At 40.0% G+C, this 22,186-nt stretch overlaps 1 protein-coding gene across 3 annotated transcripts; it reads right to left on the minus strand.

The window, feature by feature from the left end:
• Nucleotides 1–8,188: 8,188 nt before the first annotated feature.
• On the minus strand, nt 8,189–19,609 carry LOC106091219 (CTTNBP2 N-terminal-like protein). 3 transcript variants are annotated; one of them, XM_013257692.2, is made up of 4 exons: nt 18,403–19,609; nt 14,249–14,435; nt 14,044–14,180; nt 8,189–9,328 (listed from the first exon to the last, which is right to left on the minus strand). In XM_013257692.2, exons 1-4 carry the CDS (start codon nt 19,232–19,234, stop codon nt 8,679–8,681), a joined length of 1,806 nt encoding a protein of 601 aa, XP_013113146.1. In that variant the 5' UTR covers nt 19,235–19,609; the 3' UTR covers nt 8,189–8,678. The 3 variants fall into 3 exon arrangements, with proteins under 3 accessions (XP_013113146.1, XP_013113145.1, XP_013113144.1); XM_013257691.2 differs by having other exon boundaries at nt 8,189–9,331; XM_013257690.2 differs by having other exon boundaries at nt 8,189–9,334.
• Nucleotides 19,610–22,186: the final 2,577 nt, after the last annotated feature.

The following is a 22,186-nucleotide window of genomic DNA, read 5'->3' on the forward strand; positions in this document are numbered from 1 at the left end:
GGGATGCATGGGCAGTTCTTGAACGGCTTCTGGTTGCTCTTCACTCCAAATGCGGCAATTTTGCTTATTTACGTAGCCATTCAACCAGAAATGAGCCTCATCGCTGAACAAAATTTGTCGATAAAAAAGCGGATTTTCTGCCAACTTTTCTAGGGCCCATTCACTGAAAATGATTTGCAAGCGTTGCTCGTTAGTAAGTCTATTCATGATGAAATGTCAAAGCATACTGAGCATCTTTCTCTTTGACACCATGTCTGAAATCCCACGTGATCTGTCAAATACTAATGCATGAAAATCCTAACCTCAAAAAAATCACCCTTTATATGACAGCTATATCCAAATCTGGACCGATGTGGGCCAAATTGAAAAAAGATGTTGAAGGGCCCACTCTCAAATTTCAGCAAAATCGGATAGTAAATGTGGCTTTTATGGACCTAAGATCTTAAATCGGCAGATCGGTCTATATGGCAGCTGAACCGATCTGGGTCATCTTTAGGAAGCATATCGAGGGGCTTAACACAACTCTCCCAAATCAACCGATAAATGTGACTTTTATGAGGCCAAGACCTTAAATCGAGAGATCGGATTGTATGGCAAAGTAAGAGTTGTATTTAATGCCTCAAAGAAAACGTCTACTGGCCATTCCAAATTTGTGGAACGGAGTTCAACAAATAGTCTATGGGCGAATTCGGCGTAACAGAATGTGGGTTCCACAATTATTTTACCTTCTATCAAGGTGGATTATTAAAGGTGTGGTTTGACGCGAACCGCTGAAAACAGCCGGTTAGTTTGACGGCATTAAGATGTCAGTTCTGTGTTTACTTTCGCAGCAACCCACCCCATTTATTTACGTTTTCTTTGTTTGTGTATCTCTTTCTCTCATTTTACCTGAACATGTATACAAATGAGCGCAAGCTTCCAGAATTGTGGAACGGAGTTCAACAGATAGTCTATGGGCGAATTCGGTGAAAGAGAATGTGGGTTCCACAATTATTTTACCTTCTACCAAGGTGGATTAATAAAGGTGGTCTGACGCGAAACGCAGAAAACAGCCGGGCAGTTTGACGGTATTAAGATGTCAGTTCTGTGTTTATATTCACAGCAAGCCATTTCATTTATTCACGTTCTCTGATTGTTTATCTCTTTATCTCATTTTACCTGTACACGTGCACAAACGAGCGCAACCTTTCTCTCATTTTAGCTGCACACGTGCACAAACGAGCGCAAGTTTCTTTGGTTGTTTTAAGAACAATGTCATTTTTTGACCTTGATGACGAGATGGCGAATTGCACCAAATTATTTGTGGTTGTTTTACAAATGAGACCACCTTTAATTGTTTTGTCATGGTCTTCTACGTAAAATTTTTTAAAATTGGTTCTAAAAAACGGTTAACGATCTACTCTGTTATCGCATAATAGCGATAACATCCAGAATAACTTTACACTACAATCTATCTAGTATATACGACTTGCACTGGATAGACAAAAATAAACACAACCGCTGTTTATGAGAGAAATGATTGTTGTTTTATTTTAGTCCTATATATATCATTACACGTGTTATCGCATGAACTCTTGTTATCGATGTCTGCGATAACATGACAATGTTTTATTTTAGTACTATATAGGACAAAACGCTTGTTATCCCATAAAATCTTGTTATCGATGTCATTCGATAACATGACAATACAACTCTGTAAAGAAATTCTATCCAGTAGATCTAAATAGCATTGAATAGAGTGAAATTAAAAGACGTTAGAAGATATGATGAGTAAAATCTCGATGCTATTTGATCGATAACGCACCAGGAAACCCTGAAATGAAAATTTTCCAACAATTTTACCTAGGCGATAATTGGTTCTTTATGTGTCAAGCGTTTTATAATATATTCTTAAAATTAGCACAAAATTCATGGAATAACTTTCGTCTAATGAAAAAAAGGAGTTCAATTATTTTTTGTTTTGTTTTGCAGTAACATAATTATAACAAATCAATATTTAAACATTTTTTAAGTCATTCTTTATTACAATCACTTTTTGTTTTGACTTAATATAGGAAAGTACAAGTACTTAAAAACACAATAATAGCGTTCATACAGGCAGCTTATGGCTAATTAAATAAACATAAAATAAAAAAAGAGTATCTAAATTATAGCTGCTTTAGTATTTTTGTGTTTAAGGAAAAAAATATCTTATAATACTTAAAAAAAATGGAGTTTCTATAATTTTCATAATACAGATTTGTTTTCTTTTGTTGTTTTTTTTTCTTTTTATAAAATTTCAAATAATATTAAAACAAATTAAAATGTACAAAATACACATACAATGATTTACAGAAAAAGAATCACTTTTTGGGACAGAAGAAATTTTTGAAATGAAATTGTGTAGATCCTATGGAAAACATTCTTCATTTATAACAGAAAAATCTTATAAAAATCCTACGCCTATTCGACAGACAATAATTTTTGCGTTTTTAAAAAATTCGTTAAATAAACTATTTTGTAAATCGGCGGACTTATCTGTAAAATAGGTTATTATTATTATTTTAGCGGTTACAAAACTCATGGCATGATCCTAAAAAATGCTTCGCTGTAAGGTTAATTTAAAGAAATGCCTGAAAATGATAGAACGAAACTAATAAACCCGCTATGGGTACATTGGCTGCAAAGAAAATGCCTACAGAGGAAATTTCTTAAAATTCTGTAAATAACACCCTGAATTGGCCTGGTTAAAGTATATTTGGACTAGGTAAGGTTAGGTATAGCTCGCAGTTCTTAACAGACTCACTTAGATAATTTTTGGTCCATTTTGATACCACAACAGCAACAAACCAAGGCCTCCTGTGGGAATCGAACCCACGACTCCTGTACTGGTAATCCGAGCACGCGACCAACTCAGCTACCGGGGCGCCTTATATTTGCACTTATCCTGTTAAAACGAATCGAATTATTCAGAAGTCTTAAAAGTCCAAAAATTCTACCAAGGAATTGAACCTCAAACTCATTACTTTGAAACAGGCACATTATCTTTCAGATATGGTGTTTAGGATATACAATAGAATATTAACAATTTTATCTACCTCGGTAATCCTATCGACAGTATGGTCTAAGCCAGACATAGATGGACGAGGGGTAAAGAACGATCGTGGTGCGCCAAAGATCGACTCTTCAACTGGGACAATTATGTAGTCTTGGGATGACTGCAAGAATATAGCAGATAGCTAAGGTAGGCGAGTGGATCAGTACGTTGAGTGACGCTCTCTTTGGTAGGCGGCGAAAAGCTAAGCCAATTAAGGTCAACTGGTGGACCCTTGGAAACGAAGCGAAGGAATGTTAGGCATCTTGCAAAGCTATATAAAATAGCCAGAACTTCTAATGCTGCTGCTGCGGCTACAAGCTGACAACGTATAAGCGCAGGCTTGTTAGAAACAAAGAGGATAATGTATAGGAGCTTTGTACAAAACAACAGAAATGAGCCAGGGCCACTTGTTCAGTTTTCTAGAGGGCAAACGACATAGACTTCTTGGGACTTCTTTCCTAATGCGGATAATCATGAACAGGTAACCAGTATGATGATAATAGTGCCTGCTTTATGTTAGAAAAGAGTAAAGATAGTAAAATGTCCGCGAGCCAGTATGGATTCAATCAAAGCCAGACATGGATGGTAACCATGGCGGTGGTCCCACGCGAACAGTTACAGTAAGTTTGACGGTATATAGATGTCAGTTCTGTGTTTACATTCACGGTATAACGATGTCAGTTTTGTGTTTAGATTAACAACAAACCACCCCATTTTTTTGCAAATGATATAGACTTCTTTCCTAATGCGGATAATCACGAGCAGGCATCCAGTGTGAAAATAATAGTGCATACTTTATGTTTGAAAAGAATAAAGATAGTAGAATGTCCGCGACCCAGTATGGATTTTATCAATGCCAGACATGGATGGTATTCAAGGCGGTGGTCTCACGCAAACAATTACCGTCAATTTGACGGTATTAAGTTGTAAATTCTTTATTTACATTCACTGCAAACCACCCCAATTTTTTGCACGTTCTCTCTATTTGTCTTTCTCTCATTTTACTTGCACATGTACACACACGAGCGAAATTTTCTTTGGTTGTGTTGAGAACAATGTCATTTCAGATATGACATCTTGATGTCAAGATGACGGATTGCAACGTATGATTTGTAGTTGTTGTACAAATGAGACCACTTTTTACATCCGCCTTGGATGGTTTCAATTTACCGATGTTAAAAAGCCTTTAAAAGGCCATAAAGGATCATGTCAAATACATTCTCATCTGTTGTATCAAAAAATGGACATGTGTGCGACTAGTGGTCCTGCTGAAGCCCCCTGATCGATTAATTGTTTGGAAAGATTCGAGATAATAGATAATGGCCGCTGATTCAAAAACGAAAGGTTGCATGGCACGGATGTTATGACTGGACAGATGTGTAAAAGCAGTTGGAAAGCCATACCAGGTCAGTCAATTCTCTACCGGTGTATTGAAAAAAGTTATTTCTCTTGTACTTGGAATTGTGACCGAGTTGTGATTCTGCTGAAGTCTCCTTATCGATTGAAGAGCAATAGAGGGTTGATGTCCCAATTTCAAATCTTTTCCCACATTTACAAAATTATTGGATAGAAAAAAGAAGACAAGATATCGAGGTCTACATACCCGTTTCAGCTTGGGTTCCATGATGGGAAACAAGTACTGTGGATCCGTGGATACATGTGCAGGACTGTGTGAGCAAGTCGAGAGCCAAATATGTGTTTGACATATTTGCCTATTCAGGGTAAAGGGTACTCCCGAGGATGGGTGAAATATGTTGTCGGGAATTTAGTCTTTGGCGCAGAGATGCATATTTAGAGTTTTACATGGCCTAGTACTCCACAAATGTCGCAAGCACCAAGAGGGGATGACCACCGCTGAATTTTTTTTCTGACTTTTTCGCCAGGACATTAGTATTTCCGTATATTAGTATATCATTAAGCTAAAACTTTAAGCGGACTGCACTGTTCTGTTCCGTATTGGAATGTTGATGGGAAATTTAGAAGTTTATCCCAGTTCCTTAGTGGAATATTCATGGGTAAATTTGCAGTAGATTATTTTATTCCTTACGTCAAATAGCCCACATTAAGGTCTAGCTGCCATATAGACCGATCTTGCGATTCAATGTCTTGTGTTCATAAAGCGCTCCTAGATATCCACACCAGATATGATCCAGAACCAGATGTCACAGAACTCGATATACGAGGAAATATATTGGTTAATATTTCGGTCACATTATTTGAACTAGCACAATAATTGACATCATTTTCACTTCGCAGATAAATATCACAGATGTGATCTCGGCACGGGATGACTATTGGATCTCTAAGTTCCGCTTTATGTGGTGTTCAGCGTCATTACGAGAAGCTCAGATGCTCTATATACGGAGAAGCTGTAACTGCAGTCGCGGACAATCAGCGGTATCGAGAGGAGATGCTCAGTGATAGGACCGCCGGGAGCGGCTCTTGCTTATATCTGAGTGCCTATGATACTTGATATGACAAGGGGAGTTATTGGCGCCTTTAAATAACCAATGGTCATAACGTTCCTATAGGCCCTTTCGAACGAAGCGAGCTTGCTTACATATGGAGCTTGAAGAGGATCGCCACCTCCACATACAAATTTGGTTACAAAAACAACGGATATGGTAGTATTTGATGTCGAGGTGCTCTGTGATGGTATACCACGTTTTTTACCAAACTTATTGCGCTTAAATTGTTTCAATTTATAGTTATGGCACTGGACACTGAAGATTCATATTTTTCAATAGTTTTTGGAGATAATCTGTTGCACACTTCAGCTTTTTTGCTATTATGAGCAAGAATTGTCTGCTTTTTGGACTCGTATGAAACAACTACCATTATTAACCTATATCCTGTTTATCACTTTCGATGCATAGTGTCTTCACCCAAATCCGCATCTGCAAAGCAACTGATTAGTTCTCCATTCCTTTTGTATTGCAAACTGTTGTTCTGTGTTGCACGTTAATGTTTCAGAACTCGCTTCGCTGCATTAATATGTTCGTTGTGGGCATTATTATTACGCTGCTGCAGTTTATGTGGGAAGTTTGGCCCCCATTTTCTAAAAGGTATGTTCGTTGGAAAATTTGCATTTGCTTTAGCCTACTCATCGAATGCAGGATATCAAAAGACTTGTTTATTGCAATGTATAACAGCGATCCTATCAACGACTCAAACTCTGTCTGATCTGGTAAATTACAATCATCGTCTTCACGCTACACCTGAAATGTTGGGTCTAGTGGCTTACCTTGACTTTCCAATATTCAATTCAATTTCAAGCCATAAAACGTATTTTGCTCCACCCTTGATAAGTGTGCGGATGATATGTACCATGTAGATATATTTGCATTTAAAGTTGAATTGCTATTGGCCGTATCAATCAAAATCGAAGTATAAACTACAAACAAATTTGCAACAGCATTTTATAATATAGTCCGGCGACGCGGGACATGAAGACTCCAAATAAATATATGTATTAGAGACGACACCCTGCTTAAGCAAGAAAATCATGTTAAAGATCTCCATGGACAAGATAGTTTTTATGAGTTGGATAGTTTATATGAGTATGTCAGCTAAACGAATGATGTGGGTACATTTGCATTTAAAGTTAAATTGGTTTAAGCCAAACTCATATAACAAGATATTTTATATGAGTTGAGTAGCTTATATGAGTGGGCCAGTTAAACGAAAAATGTGGGTACATTTGCATTTAAAGTTAAATGGGTTTGAGCGTATAAATCAAAATCTAACCCTTTATATCTAGTTAGAAGAAATGCAAGTTTCTTAAAAAATGCTAAGCATGTCAATGAATACGGTGTAGGAGATTATCAATTGGAGAGTTTATAAAGGGTGATTTTTTTGAGGTTAGGATTTTCATGCATTAGTATTTGACAGATCACGTGGGATTTCAGACATGGTGTCAAAGAGAAAGATGCTCAGTATGCTTTGACATTTCATCATGAATAGACTTACTAACGAGCAACGCTTGCAAATCATTGAATTTTATTACCAAAATCAGTGTTCGGTTCGAAATGTGTTCAAATTTTGACAAATTTTGTTCAGCGATGAGGCTCATTTCTGGTTGAATGGCTACGTAAATAAGCAAAATTGCCGCATTTGGAGTGAAGAGCAACCAGAAGCCGTTCAAGAACTGCCCATGCATCCCGAAAAATGCACTGTTTGGTGTGGTTTGTACGCTGGTGGAATCATTGGACCGTATTTTTTCAAAGATGCTGTTGGACGCAACGTTACGGTGAATGAACACATTTCGAACCGAACACTGATTTTGGTAATAAAATTCAATGATTTGCAAGCGTTGCTCGTTAGTAAGTCTATTCATGATGAAATGTCAAAGCATACTGAGCATCTTTCTCTTTGACACCATGTCTGAAATCCCACGTGATCTGTCAAATACTAATGCATGAAAATTCTAACCTCAAAACAAATCACCCTTTATAAGTCGGCCTTTAAAACGAGTCATGTGGATAAATTTGCATTTCAAGTTAATTGGTTACATCAAAATAAAAGCCAAATTTTCTAGTTAGAAGAAATTCAATACTCTACTTTCAATATGAAAGTAGAGTAACCATTTACAAAGAATGAGTGACATTAGCATGAGTGACTCTCCTTCACTTGTTATATCAAAATCAGATGAATTTTGAGAGAATAACAGGCGATTTGGAAGAATGAAGCGTTAAAATGACACAGCCCCGTTGCCGCAGTATAAGGTCCACAGGACCCTGTACTTTTTGTATGGAATTTTATTTGAAAAGGCTTTTTTTTAAATTGAACAAGGTCTTCAGAGACCTTGAAAAAAGTCCCCAGGGACCTTCTCACTCGCCGGATTCATGTGGATATATTTGCATTTAAAGTGAAATTGGTTTGAGCGTCTACATCAAAATAAAAGCCTAATTTTCTAGTTAGAAGAAATTCAATATGATTTAGAAATGCTAAGCATGCCATGAAAGTAGAAAAACCATTTACAAAGAATGAGTGACTCTCCTTCACTTGTTATATCAAAATCAGATAAATTTTGTGGGAATAACAGCCGATTCTGAAGAATGAAGCGTTGAAATGACACAGCCCCTATAATTTTACTTGTTCCCTATGTGATTTTGCCTGTCCCCTATGATTTTGCTTGTCCGATAAATTTTTGAGAGAATAACAGCCGTTTCTGAAGAATGAAGCGTTGAAATGACACAGCCCCTATGATTTTGTTTGTCCTAGGTGTAGCAAAATTTCTTCTGCCCCCAAAAATATGTGTTAAGACAGTATACGCTATAAAAGACTAAAAATATATCAATAAAGAGATTACATCCACAATATTTGTGTGTGTGTGTGAGTTTGGGTTTCCAATTGTTTTGGAATAATTATTCAAGATCTAAATGTTTGTATACGTAGGTGTACGTACGCATGTATGTATGCCTATCATTTTTTTTGTTTCCTTTATATATAAAGTAATTTGAGAGAGTATTATTGTTGTAGTTGTTGATGTTTTTCTTTGTTTTCCAGATTGGTAAACGATTAATATTTTGTTGATGTTTTTGTTGTTGTGGTAATTTTTTGTTTTATATATATGTATATGTGTATGCGTATATATAGTTTTCTAATTAATTTTAGCATTACTAGTAGCTGTTGAGGCGGCAGCCGCTACACTTGCAGCAGCACCCGTTATCGAACCCAAACGCGATAAGGATGGCTCACGTTTTGGCGGTACGATAGGCTTGTTGGGAGGAATGGGTGGTGGAGCACCGCGAGCCCCAGACGGTGGCACTGTGACTGGTGGCACCGCTATGGGAACCGGATGCGGCGAAGGAGCTTGATCAAGTGAGTGGCCAGCCGCAGCAGCAGCTGCTAATGCTGAATATTTACCACCGGGAGCCCTTTGTATTGTTGCCGTTGGCTGCATTTTAGGAGGTGATGGTGATGGTGGCGCCGCTGCCATCGCTGCGCCCGCCACCACCGATGATGTGGAAGCAGGATTCAGATTTAACGGTGTTGGTATGACATTCTCACCGCCCCCAGTGTGTGCTGACGCCGCCGCAATTGCTGATGTTTGCTGGGAGACTGGTGTGGCCGCCAATTGAGGTAAAGGTGCTATAGTAGGAGCTGTAGCCACACCCGCACGCAGATTTTGTCCAGGGGCAAGGGAACGAGCAATACCAGTGGTGGGACCTGATACAGGGACACTAGATACAGTAGCCGTGGGTTGTACAATTTTCGCTATATTAACCATAGATGTGGCACATCCATCTTCTGCTACTTTAACACAGAGTTTAGGTGGATGGGAGGAGAACAAAAAGCAAACAAAAGGAAACAAATAACAATTAGTTATACAAGGTATAGCCTTAGATGATATCGCCACAAAATCTTCGAATGAGAACAAGAAACACTAGACTTCTTTTATATGGAACTTAATAATAACAAGTTAGATAGTAGTCGAGAAAAGAAAGGTAGGAAAAGAAGAATAAGGACGTTTTTTCGCTTACAAACAAACAAACGAACAACATAAATATAAAATGTCAATGGAATAGTGCTTCTCATTACAATAATAAGGGAGTGAGTGATAGAGTCATTTAGTTATAAGTCATTTTAGCATGTTCAACAACCCTATAGTAAAGTGTTATACTGTACTACTGCAATACAATATATTAGTATATTTTTAGGTTTATTAGTATATTTTCAGGTTCAAATAAACGTTTTGTCCATAAATGGCGCCCTTTTCATCTGATCTCAAAAAACATTTGCAATAGTTAGGGGATTTGGCGCTTCAGGAAATAAGAGAAAATTTGGAATAGCATATTTTATTCAAAAATTAGTACAAATAGAATTCAAATTAGATTTTTTCCCGGCACGGGATAAGTATGAGCGCCACACAGGTTGGAACCTTAAGCTTCGATCTGTGTGGTATTCATCGTTATCATGATAAGCTTAGCTGGAAGGTAGCAGGCGCGTCCACAGGCTGCGGACAACGACAACAACAACCCTCCTTAACTGTACTACTAGTTGCTGAGAGGAAACTTGGAGACATCATTAACACAGCAGCCACTCGCTTTATAGCTGCCGGTCGAATACCCCAAGTGAGTCTTAACTTCCAGACGCAGGCTCGCGTGATGGTACTAGCAGACGAGCGTGTCAAATTCACGGACCCCACTTAACACAGGATCAGCGAGCTGAATCTGGAAATAAACTGGGTAGTCGACGAACACAAGCGGAATTTGTGGCTGTAACGCATGGAGAAATCTAACTTAGGTACCGGTTTAGGCAAGCCGTGGTCTACTGTTGAGTCGCTCTAGAAGGGACTTAACTGTCATCCTTTCTACCGAGCCCCGGTAGAAGGGATGACAGTACCTCAGTCATTTTTGGCGACGTAACTGCGACTTACCCGAAGAGCTGCATCAAGTTGTTCAACTGTCAATTTATTGAGCATCCCGATAGTGACACAGCTAGGAGGAGAGCCTTTCGTAGAATTCGTGGGGGCCTAATGCCATGATCGTACAATCATCCTAGGTAGAATTTAAACAGTGCCCGAGATATCACCCCGCCTTGGGAAACTCCTTGTTTCACTCTGTGGTGTTTCGATTTCTTATCCCTAAATTCCAAATCCGACTAACGACCACACACATGTTGGCGATATCCTCAAATAGTTTGGCATGGCTGACCATGTCAAATGCCTTTGATAGATCCAGAGCCACGAGGACCGTCCTCTCACGAACCGAAGGACGGCCATCACAATTTTCTGTGGACGAAGTTACGAATGTCATCCGTGCCGCCTTATAACTGTTGTTATTGTAGCAGTGTGTGGTACACTGAGGCGGCAGGCTTTGCCGATGAAGTACTCCATCGGGTAAATACCATAGGATTGACATTATAATCCTATACAAAATGCAATATAGGCCCTTGAACATTCCCTTAAGGAACCAGGAGCAAACTTTTTACATATCAATAAGTGCTGTACGATTCAAGTTTATGCTCAATGATAAAGTGTCACACCTCTTTTGTGGAGAAGTTATTACATGGCTGCGATACCATTTTTTCAAATGGCATAGTACCTCACAAATGTCGCCAGCATTAGGAGGGGGAAACCACCGCTGAAAAATGTTTTCTGATGTTCTCGCCAGGATTCTAACACAGGCTTTCAGCGTCATGCTAACCTCTGCGCTACAGTGGCCTCCAACTCTAACCCTATGCAAATGCAAATTTTGCCCATGAACATTCCATTAAGGAACAGACCGATCTCCCTTCTCTCACTAGAAGCAAACGCTTGAGGTACTACTTCCGTTTGCCAAGCATAAGCATCAACTTCGTAGACTGCATAGCACAACAACTGCTTTGCATGACATCATCGCACACATTTGCCCAGTCCAAGTGATAGGACGGTCCTCGTGGCTCTGGATCTATCGAAGGCATTCGACATGGTCAGCCATGCCAAACTATTTGAGGACATCGCCAACATGTCCCTCCAGCCAGGTCTTGAAACGCAGGGTGCCGAATTATCTGTGTGGTCGTCAGTCGGATGTAGAATTTAGGGATAAGAAATCGAAACGCCGTAGAGTGAAACAGGGAGTTCCCCAAGCCAGTGATATCTCCGGCACTGTTTAACTTATACCTACCTCAATTTCACCCTCTCCAGACAACATAGAGGTTGTATCACATGCGAACGATTGTACGATGATGGCATCAGCCCCTTACACATTCTCCCCACATGCCCCAGCCACAGGTCAAGTCAATTGTCGACAGTACTTGGAGCGCAGTCAAATAAACCTTTTTGACCACTCACGAAGCATTAGGCCAGTAGTAAGTTATGCAGCCCTCCAGTGAGCACTCGCCAGATATGTGACACACAGTGGAATACTATTCAGATCTGTCAGAATGCCGAACTGTCGAACTGCGACGGGCTGTCTCCATAATTCTCACGTGAACCACCTCCCATCAGAAGACAAAGATCCTGCCCGTGCAAAGACATAACTACGATATGCTGTCCAAGCAATACCTTCTGGGCTGTTATCGCTGAGCTCTGCCCAGAAGCCTCAAGATGGATCTTCATGATTTAGAGCTAGAGCTTCAGCGCTACATGAAACAACTTCTAGGTTAAGCAGGTCCGGACAACATTCATGCAGACATGGTAGCGGATGCGGTGAATAGCTACAACGTGAATGTGGTTCCACCATCCATTGTTACTGAAGAAATTGACCTCCCCCGGCAAACCAGAGTAATTCCAGCTCAATTACGATTCGGCCTCCTTTTCTACAGAGCAAGTATGGATCGCAATATGCAGGATGTGTTTCCCGAATGTGGCCTGGGACCACACAACACAGGTTACCTGTTTAACTGCCTAGCCAGACCTACTCTACTTAGACCCAGATCCCTCTGGACACACCCCATTTTAGTGGCAGAGTTCCTGGATCTGGTTATTCAACATAACCAAGCAGACGAAAGATAGAATACAACTCGCTGCTACATAACTAACTAAACGCCCCACCCTAAAACCCCCAAAATGGGTATATAGATCGGTACAATATGGGTCTTAAATGAAAAATATCTGGGACTCGAGCACGAATCTCATATAGAATTCGTAGGTTAAGTATCAGGAGCCCGTGGCGCTCTCAAAGCTTTCTGTAAGCTGAATAAGTCAAATAAGGCGACTTGTGCATGAGGCATCTGTTTCTAAATATGAACGGATATTGCGGATCTCCAAGCGATCTGCGTAACGCCAATTCGACAAACGGATGGACTTGATTCGATCGGCTAACAAAACAGAAATACTCGTCTCTTTAGACAATAAAGGTTGGAAAACCTCCGAGTTGTTTGTAAAATTCTTAGTCCTTGCAAAGGTACTTAATCCATCGCGGGGGTACTACGGTACTCATCGGGTGGAAAAGGTACTAAAAAGTACTAAAGTACTGACTTTTCCATCCCTGGCTGCAACTGCAGTCGCGGACAATCAGCGGTATCGAGAGGAGAGTCTCAGTGAGACGCCGGGTGGCACCGGTTCTTGCTTAAATACTGAGTGCCTATGATGCTCAGTACGACAAGGCGAGATATTGGCGCCTTTAAATAACCAATGGCCATATATACCGGAACAAACTTGATCACCTATAAGAACTTGACGAGGATTTTTGTTAACCATCACCACAGATATGGTGATGGGTAGGAAAAATTCAGATCGGACGAACATAATGCCCTTTGTATTTCATTTTAACTAATTTTTTTCCATTTTTTAGCCAGAAAGCAATACAACTATATGGCCATATAACAGTATAACACTTTGCAAATGAGTTGTTGTATGCGCTAAAATGACTATAACTATAATGTCTATATCTATTTTCACTCCTTTCAGGTTTCATTGTTTTGGATTTTCTTTTAACTAAAACTAAGAAAAATAAAATTAACTAAAACTAAATAAAGAAAAGTGCTGGTGAATTTTGTTTTTGAATGATACAAGACACAGAATTATGCGACAAAGTTCAAACTGACAAGGAGGGGAAAAAGTAATGAAATGAAGAAAAAAATTAAAAAAATCACCTTGTTTTTTATACATTTTTCAGATATCTTGGATTTTGGTATATTTTTTGTCGAGAGAGAGATAGTTTTTGGTTTAAATATTTTTGTGGTTTTTGTTTTGGCAATTTGGGGTATTTGATTGTCAGGGGTTTTGTTTGTTTTTGTATTTTTTGGTTTTGGTTTTTGTTTGGTTTAAGGAAAAAAGAAGGTGAAGAAGCATAAGAAGGAGTTTTTAATTAGGTTTTATTTAATTTGTCTCTTTTTTGGTAGTTTTATAACAAAAGCACTTTCAGTATTTGTTACTTATTTTTTTTTTTTTTTGTTAACAAAATATTTCTGTATTAAAGAAAATCAAAAAGTTTCAAATAAAATTAAATAAATTCGTTTAAAGCTTTTAAAAAATGTACTATTTTTTTTTTTTGAATTGAAATATTCACAAACAATTTCAATTTAAACTCTTAACTTACCACTAAAGGCTCTTGACTTTGCTGCCGTGCTGCCACCTGCCAATGTGGCGGCATTTTGTTGCAATTGCTGTTGATGCTTTTTTAAAGTTTCATTTTCGGCACGTAACGTGATCAGCTCTTGCTCCAGCTCTTTGACTCTTTAAAAAACATATGAAATGTTAAAATATTGTCTTTTTGCTTATCAGTGCAAGATTTGTATACCAACCTCAATTCTTCTTTTGCTAAACTTGCTTTAAGAACTTTGCGTTCTTGTTCAAAAGCTGCCTGTTGCTTTTCCAACTCCTCTTCCATGCGCAAAGATTTTTTACTTTCCTCTTCTAGACCTTCGGCTATGGTATCGGAACGTTGCTTTTCCTCTGCTAATATTTGAGCAAGATCCTCTGAACGTTTGCCTAAAGGAACAAAGGAAATATATTTAGTTATTGTTGTAGCAGTGTGTTATAAACGGCAGCCCTTGCCGATGAAGGACTCCATCGGGTCAATTCGATACGTACAACCGGATGCCATGGCATTGCTCAAGTTTAGTTAACAGAAAAGGTAAGAGGTCAAGCGCCCATATGGCTGATTTGGCAACGTACTCGGCTTACAAGTGCGGAGTGACTCTGTTCAATTCGCATAAAGGCTTTGGAATAACAATGGAATACAAATTGTTGAAGAGAGACTGTTACGAACTGTTACCTAGCTTTACGTTTGGGTGAAATGGGTAGGTCACTATGAAGAGTGAATACCCTCGGAGGCCATACGAGACAATAACACTTCTGGTTATAATCCCGCAATTTTTATAAAGGGGAAATTCACCGGAAGGGAGGCCACCATAGCGCAGAGGGTAGCATGTCAAATCCTGGCGAGACCATCAGAAAAAATTTTCATCGGTGGTTTTCCCCTCCTAATGCTGGCAACATTTGTGAGGTACTATGCCATGTAAAAACTTCTCTCCAAAGAGGAGTCGGTCTGCGGCACGCCGTTGGGACACGGCTTTAAAAAGGAGAACCCTTATCATTGAGCTTAAACTTGAATCGGACTGCACTCATTGATATGAAAAAGTTTGCCCCTGTTCCTAAATGGAATGTTCATGGGCAAATTTTGAAATATGCAATTCATAAGGACACAACAGGACTATTTTAAAGACTTAGGCAAGAAGATGCAAAGGCTGAAAAAGGTTCAGAACAAATCCTTGTTCTTGTTGTAGCCACATTTGCATTTTGAAGAAGCGATCCTAGCCAAGCTTCTACAGTTTTGAAACTCGTTCCGGTCCATGGAAACGATTGCCGCGGACATCTGATACCCATTGGTTATTAAAAGGCGCCAATAACTCGCCTTGCCCTATCAAGCATCATAGGCACTCAGTATTTAAGCAAGACGCCATGCCATCCGGCCTCTCACTAAGGCTCTCCACTCGATTGTCCGCGACTGCAGTTGCAGCTACTGCGTTTGGAGCATTCTAATATACGCAATCTGTGGTAGCTCACGGTTAATATTCTCATGATAACGATGAACCCCACACAGATCGGAAACAAAAGTTCCAACCTGTTCCAGAAGATCCTATTACTACGTTGAGGTAGTGTCAGAAATCACTAGGACCAGATAATGTAACACCGATGGAGCTAAATTCTGTGTCCGATAAACTAGCTCTCTGGCTCTACTTCTATCACCATTACATATATAAAGGGTGCTTTTTAGCTATTATCTTTTTGGCAACACTGTTTTAAACAGCTCACGAATCGTCTTACAAACGAACAACGCTAGCAAATTATTGAATTTTTTTTAATAAAATGCGTGCTCTGTTAAGAATGTTCATCGCGCGCTTCATCCATTTTACGACGAAGAGCATTTTTGGCTCAATGGGTACACAAATAAGCAGAATTGTCGATTTTGGAGTGAAGATCTGCCAGAAGCATTGCAAGGGCTACCAATGCATCCAGAAAAAATTCACTGTTTGTTGCGGTTTATGGGCTAGTGGCATCATTGGACCGTACTTCTTCAAAGATAATGCGAATCGTAACGTAAGTGTGAATGATGGAAACTACCGTGAGACGATATCTAATATTTTTTTTTGTGCTAAATGCAAAAGCTTGACTTGGATGACGTGGGGCTTCAACAAGACGGTGCCACATGCCACACAGCACGTGTAACAATGGACTTATTGAGAGGCAAGTTGGGTGAACATTTTATTTGACGTTCGAGACCAGTCAATTGGCCGCCTAGAGGTCGTGAGGTCGGGGCTATGTTAGAGCTCATGTCTATACAGACAATGGCTCTTCAATTAACGCATTGCAAATTGCAAATTTTGTCCATGAACATTCCACTAAGGAACAGGGGCAAACTTCTCACACTTCAATGTTTGCAGTCTCCTTTTTACAACCGAGTCCGAACACCGTGCCGTAGTGCGACACCTCTTTGGAGAGAAGTTTTACATGGCATAGTACCTCACAAATGTTGCCAGCATTGGAAGGGGAAAACCATCGCTGAAAATTTTTTCTGATGGTCTCGCCAGGATTTGAACCCAGGCGTTCAGCGTCATAGGCGGTCATGCTAAACTCTGTTCTACGGTGGCCTCTCAATTGACGCATTGGAAGACAATATTGAAGCATTTTTCAGACGGTTTGGGATCGTATCATATGTAGACGATTCTCAGAGATGCTTAGAGACGTCTCAGGCAACCAAAGGGACGCAGCATGAACATCATACTAAAAGCAACTGAACTTGTTGTTGTTGTTGTAGCAGTGTATTGTACGGTATGTACAACCGGCTGCCATGGAAGTGTACTTGTTGTCCTAGATTTGCTTTAGGACTCCAAAGCCAGTATGGCATTCCATCCACTCGCAACCGCTTACCAAACTAAGCAAAATTGCAAATTTATACGGCTGATTGATTACGTAAGGTAAATACCACACAAGCGAGGGGATAACCACCGCTAACAATTTTGTTCTCGCCGGGATTTGAATCCAGTTGTTCAGCGTCAAAGATGGACATACTAACCTTTGAGCTACTGTGGCCTCTAAGCACGTCTATCAATCCAAGCCAAGGGGCATGCTTTTATTCGCTTCACTTGTTGGGGAACGGAGCGCCTACTTCAGCTCTATGGGTCAAAGTTTTCGCTTGAGAGTGCAACAACAACTGGCATGGCAGTCCCGTGGCAGCCGGTTGTATGTACCGGATTGGCCCGATGGAGTCTTTCATCGGCAAAGGCTGCCGCCTCAGTGTACAACACACTGCTACAACAACAATAAGAACCGGCAAGGGATAATTGTGGGCATCCAACAAGCTTTGACTTTGAGCTTTGATCTATGTGGTGTTCATACTTATCACGAGAAACTTAGCTGGGAGATACCGGGTGCGTCCACAGGTTGCGGATAGTGGAGTACTATTGTACATAGGGTGTAGTTGCAATCAAAGTCGCGGACAATCAGCAGTATGGAGTGCAGAGTCTCAGTGAGAGGTCGGGAGGCACCGACTCTTGCTTATATACTGAATGCCTTTGATGCTCCATATGACTAGGCGATTCATTGGCTCGTTTCATAAGGAATGACTATCCTGTTTCTGCGGCAAATAGTCCTATGGACCGAAACGAAACAGTACCAGCGATGGGATTTGAGCCACGGCCTTCACGCTACACTCAACACTATTCTCTATAAAAGTCAGGCTGGAAATCGTGACAAAAAAAGCACTCTGCTTGAGCCTCCTAATCAAAAGCAGCACCAGTTGTTCTACTGAACTTGTAGTTAAGGTCTAGATTGATTTGATTTCTTCCCGTTAGAGATGTGAATGATAGTTTCTCAGGCTAATCTTCAATAACTGCAGAAATGTTTCCTGATTCCTAAACCGCTCTTATTTACTTTTAGCTTCAGCCTGTTGAGGCCATAGTATACGACTCCCTAAGACTTTTCTATTGCGTCGTAGTATTTCGATTTCTTTACAGTTCACGCTCCACTTGCTAACAGATGCAGACCACCAATCACTCGAAGGATACTATTTTTTCTCAAACCCACGGCAGCCGGTTGTTCGTACCGGATTGACCCGATGAAGTTCTTCATCGGCAAGGGTTGCCACCTCAGTGTACAACGCACTGCTACAACAACAACATAATCATTTTTTTAATCCCAAATGACAGGATAAACTTTAGCGAAAACAAGTATACCATTTTTGTGCTTAGAGTGACTTGGAATGACGAGACGGTCTAAATGTTATCTCACATTAAAATGTCTACTTGTTTTACTTTTCTTTTAGGCAACTGAATTAAAAACGAACTGTAAAAAAAACTACGGTCCACCTAATATTATGTCCTCTCAAATCTGATGCCAATTGTTTTTTTTTTTTTTTTTCTTGCCTTAACTCAATTTTCTTAAACTAAACACTTACCCTCTTCAATGTACTTCATCATTATCTTCTTTCGTTCTGCTATCAACAGCAACACTATCTGTTTCTGACGATTCCTCTCAAATTCCAGAGTTTCCTGTAGTTTTTTTAACTCTTTGTCCAACTTCTTGACCTGCGCTCGTTCTTCTTCTAGTTCTTGTCGCAATTTTGTGCGCTCCATCTCCAGGCCATAAGTAATATCATCACCCTGGGCCGTATCATGTTCATGCTTTCGCTTCTCTTCCTCCAGTTCTTGCAGCATGCGTTGATTATTCTCCAATGACTCGGTAAGTATGTTGACCATACGCAAATGTGTTGCCCTCTGTTTGTTGACCATTTGATATTGCTGTTCCATTTGTTGCTCAATTATTTGGCGCACCTCCATCTCGGCCTGAGCGGCCTGTGTTGATGATTCTCGTGATATTAGATTGCCCGAAAGCGCTACCTTATCTCGAAATATGGCTGCATGGGGGTCATTGGGTTGCAGCCTCTTGGTTTTCAATTGAGAGATGTATTGTTTGACACGCTCATTGCGTAATGCTGCAATTACTACATCACGGGCTTGCAATTCTCCCTCGAGATAGTATAACATTTTTACCAATTCACTGTGTGGAATCTCGGAGTGGCCCGGTGTCTTGAGGCCGCCACTTAAGCCGGGTTTCATTGTCTGAAATTCATGGGCAGCACTAACAGTGCCACCGGCACTGGAATTACCCAGCCCACTGGAGCCTCCCGGCAAGCCATTGTCTAGGGAGTGGTCAGCCGCTCCTCCTCCTATGAACCTTGCTGTGCCGCTGTTCTCCGAGGCAAACGGATCATTGGCATTTTGTTCCATTCTCCGGCGCCGTATAAAACTCAAACAGATCCTTTTGAAGATTTGTTTTTCGTTCTTATCAAATTACATGAATGTGGTCGTCACTCTGAATACCCTCGATGAGGTCGGTTTTTTCTTCTTTCTTCTTCCTTGTCTGAATGTGTGTCTGTGTGTTTACTTGTCTATGTGTACAACCCAGTTCTGATCGATGGTGATGGATGCAATATTGCATGCACAGAAAAACATTGAGCTATTTTAGCAACACCATTGTTTTCTCTCTTTTACTATTGCAGTTTATGTTGACGTTTGGTTCTTCTAAAAATAAAATAAGTTTGAAAATTTTTGCAAAACTTTGTCCGAACTTTTTTGTCTTATTTTTATTTATCCCCTCTGTACACAATATTCACGAGTAATGGGTAGTGGGTATTCATGGCGGTCGCATACAACCCTGCATTTTGAGATAACCCATGGCAAATAAAATATCAAGGGTGGTTTACATGTTGCTATTTGTTAGGCTCAATAATTATATGCTGTCTCACGGAAACAGCTTGTTTCAACCGGTATAAACGTGAAATTACACACAGGGCTGACAGACGTGACATTAACTGTTCTTTGTCTGAACTAAATTAATTATATATTTTAATACAACAGAATAAGATTTGCTTAAACTATAAACATTTAATTTTTATACTCTCCACCAAAGGATGGGGACATACTAATTTCGTCATTCCGTTTGATACACATCGAAATGTTGATCTGCGACCTAACAGAGTATAAATATACTTGATCGTCTTGACATTCTAAGTCGAATTAGCCATGGCCGTCCGTCTGTCGAAAGCACGCACACATTAAAGGAATAAAGCCAGCCAATTGAGATTTTGCACAAGTTGTTGTAGCAGTGTGCTGTACACTGAGGCGGCAGCTCTAGCCGATGAAGGACTTCATCGGGACAATCCGGTACGCACAACTGGCTGCCATGGGGTTGCATAAGTACTTCCTATTAGTGTAGGTCAATTGGGATTGTAAATGGGCCATATCGATCCATATCTTGATATACCTGCCACATGAACCGATTTCGGATCTTAACTTCTTGAGCTTCTAGAGGATACAATTCTTATCCGATTTGGCTGAAATTTTGTATGAGGTGTTTTGTTTCGACTTCCAATATTTGTGCCAAGTTTGTTTCAAATCGGTTCATAACCTGATATAGCTGCCATATAAATAAGACTCGGATCTTTACTTTTTCAGCTTCTAGATGGCGCAATTCTTACCCGATTTGGCTGAAATTTTCCGTGAAGTGTTAGTTTTCATTTCCAACAACTGTCATACATAATACAGTTGTTGAAAATGAAAATTCCACATCGGTTCATATCTTGGTACAAAATTGCAAATTTTGCCCATGAACATTCCACCAACAGGGCAGGGCACTGTAGTGCAGAGGTTAGCGTGTCCGTCTGTGACGCTGAACGTCACAGAGAGAGAGAACATCAGAAAAAATTTTTGGTGGTGGTTTTCCCCTTCTAATGCTGGCAACATTTATGAGGAATTATGCCATGTAAAAACTTCTCTCCCAAGAGGTATCGCACTGCGGCACGCCGTTCGGACTCGGCTATAAAATGGAGATCCCTTATCATTGAGTTAAAAACTTGAATCGGACTGCACTCATTGATATGTGAGAAGTTTGCCCCTGTTCCCTCATAAATTGGTACAGCTGTCATAAAAATCGATCTTCAGTTTTAAATTATTGAGCATCTAGAAGGCACAATTACCTTACGAAATTTTGCACGTAATGTTTCGCTGTTGGGCTCAACAGCTTGAAGTATGTTCTAAATCGGTTTATAACCTGATATAACTCCCATATAAGCCGATCTCCCGATTATACTTATTGAGTCTCTAGAGGGAACAATTTGTATCCTATTTGGTTGACATTTTGCCAAACGATGTAGGTCCCATATAAATCTCCCGATTTTACTTTTGAGCCTCTATAGGGCGCAATTCGTAGCCTATTTTCCACAATGACTTCTTCCATGGTCTACAACATCCAAACCAAGTAAAGTCCGAATTGGTCCATAACCTAATATAACTCCAATTGCGTAGCAATTGTTAACCATTATCCTTTGTTTGCCTAAAAAGAGAAACCGGGGAAGAACTTGATAAATGCGTTCCATGGGTACATAAGATTCGTCCCGGCTTCATGAGACATCTATAGGTAAGAATCGGCAGAACATCCGTCGTAAACATCCAGAGTGCAGCGCCTGGTCTAAGCCTCCAAATCCTTCTTAACGATGTGCGACAGGAGTAGGCGTATTCAGTCCCATTTTGATCCCTTTTTTGACGCTCTTCCTCTAGCTTTGTTTCTGTCAAGAATCTGGCCCAAGTACTTTAAATTCGGAGCGAACGGCATCTCTTCCGCATCTTGGAGAAAATGTCGTGTGACATTAAAAAAATGGGCAAACCACCATATTCTCTATCACCGTCCCACAATTGCGAGCTTAGATCCAGGCACGTATTCTTACTTTCATCCTGGAATTTTGTGGGAGCTGAATTCTCAAACTCTCAAAATATAGCTTACCCTCACGCACTCTCCTGCTCTCTTAAATCTGGATTTACTGAGGGGTTTAATGATTCCTTATACAAATTATATTGAAATTTGTAAAAGCGTTTTTTTTGTGTCTCTGCTGAAGAATTATTTGGTCATGAAAATTTAAACCCGTTAACACTGCTCTTTAAATCCGGATTTAATGGCTCGATCATCCGTTTTTCCTTTTTACAAATCACCTTAAATCCAGATTAAATGAGCAGTGTAGACGGGGTTTTACGCCAAAGTTAATCAAAAAAACATTTTGTCACGTATGAGCAGTTCAGATGTTCTTCATTGACTGCAAAGCAAAATGGCCAATATTTTTTCATACATCCAATAATGCTATGTCAATATGACCACTGTTTTGTTTGTGCATCAGCTGTTATGTGACA

This window comes from Stomoxys calcitrans, chromosome 5 (assembly GCF_963082655.1).
Source record: "Stomoxys calcitrans chromosome 5, idStoCalc2.1, whole genome shotgun sequence".
In the NCBI taxonomy this organism is placed as follows: Eukaryota; Metazoa; Arthropoda; class Insecta; order Diptera; family Muscidae; genus Stomoxys; species Stomoxys calcitrans.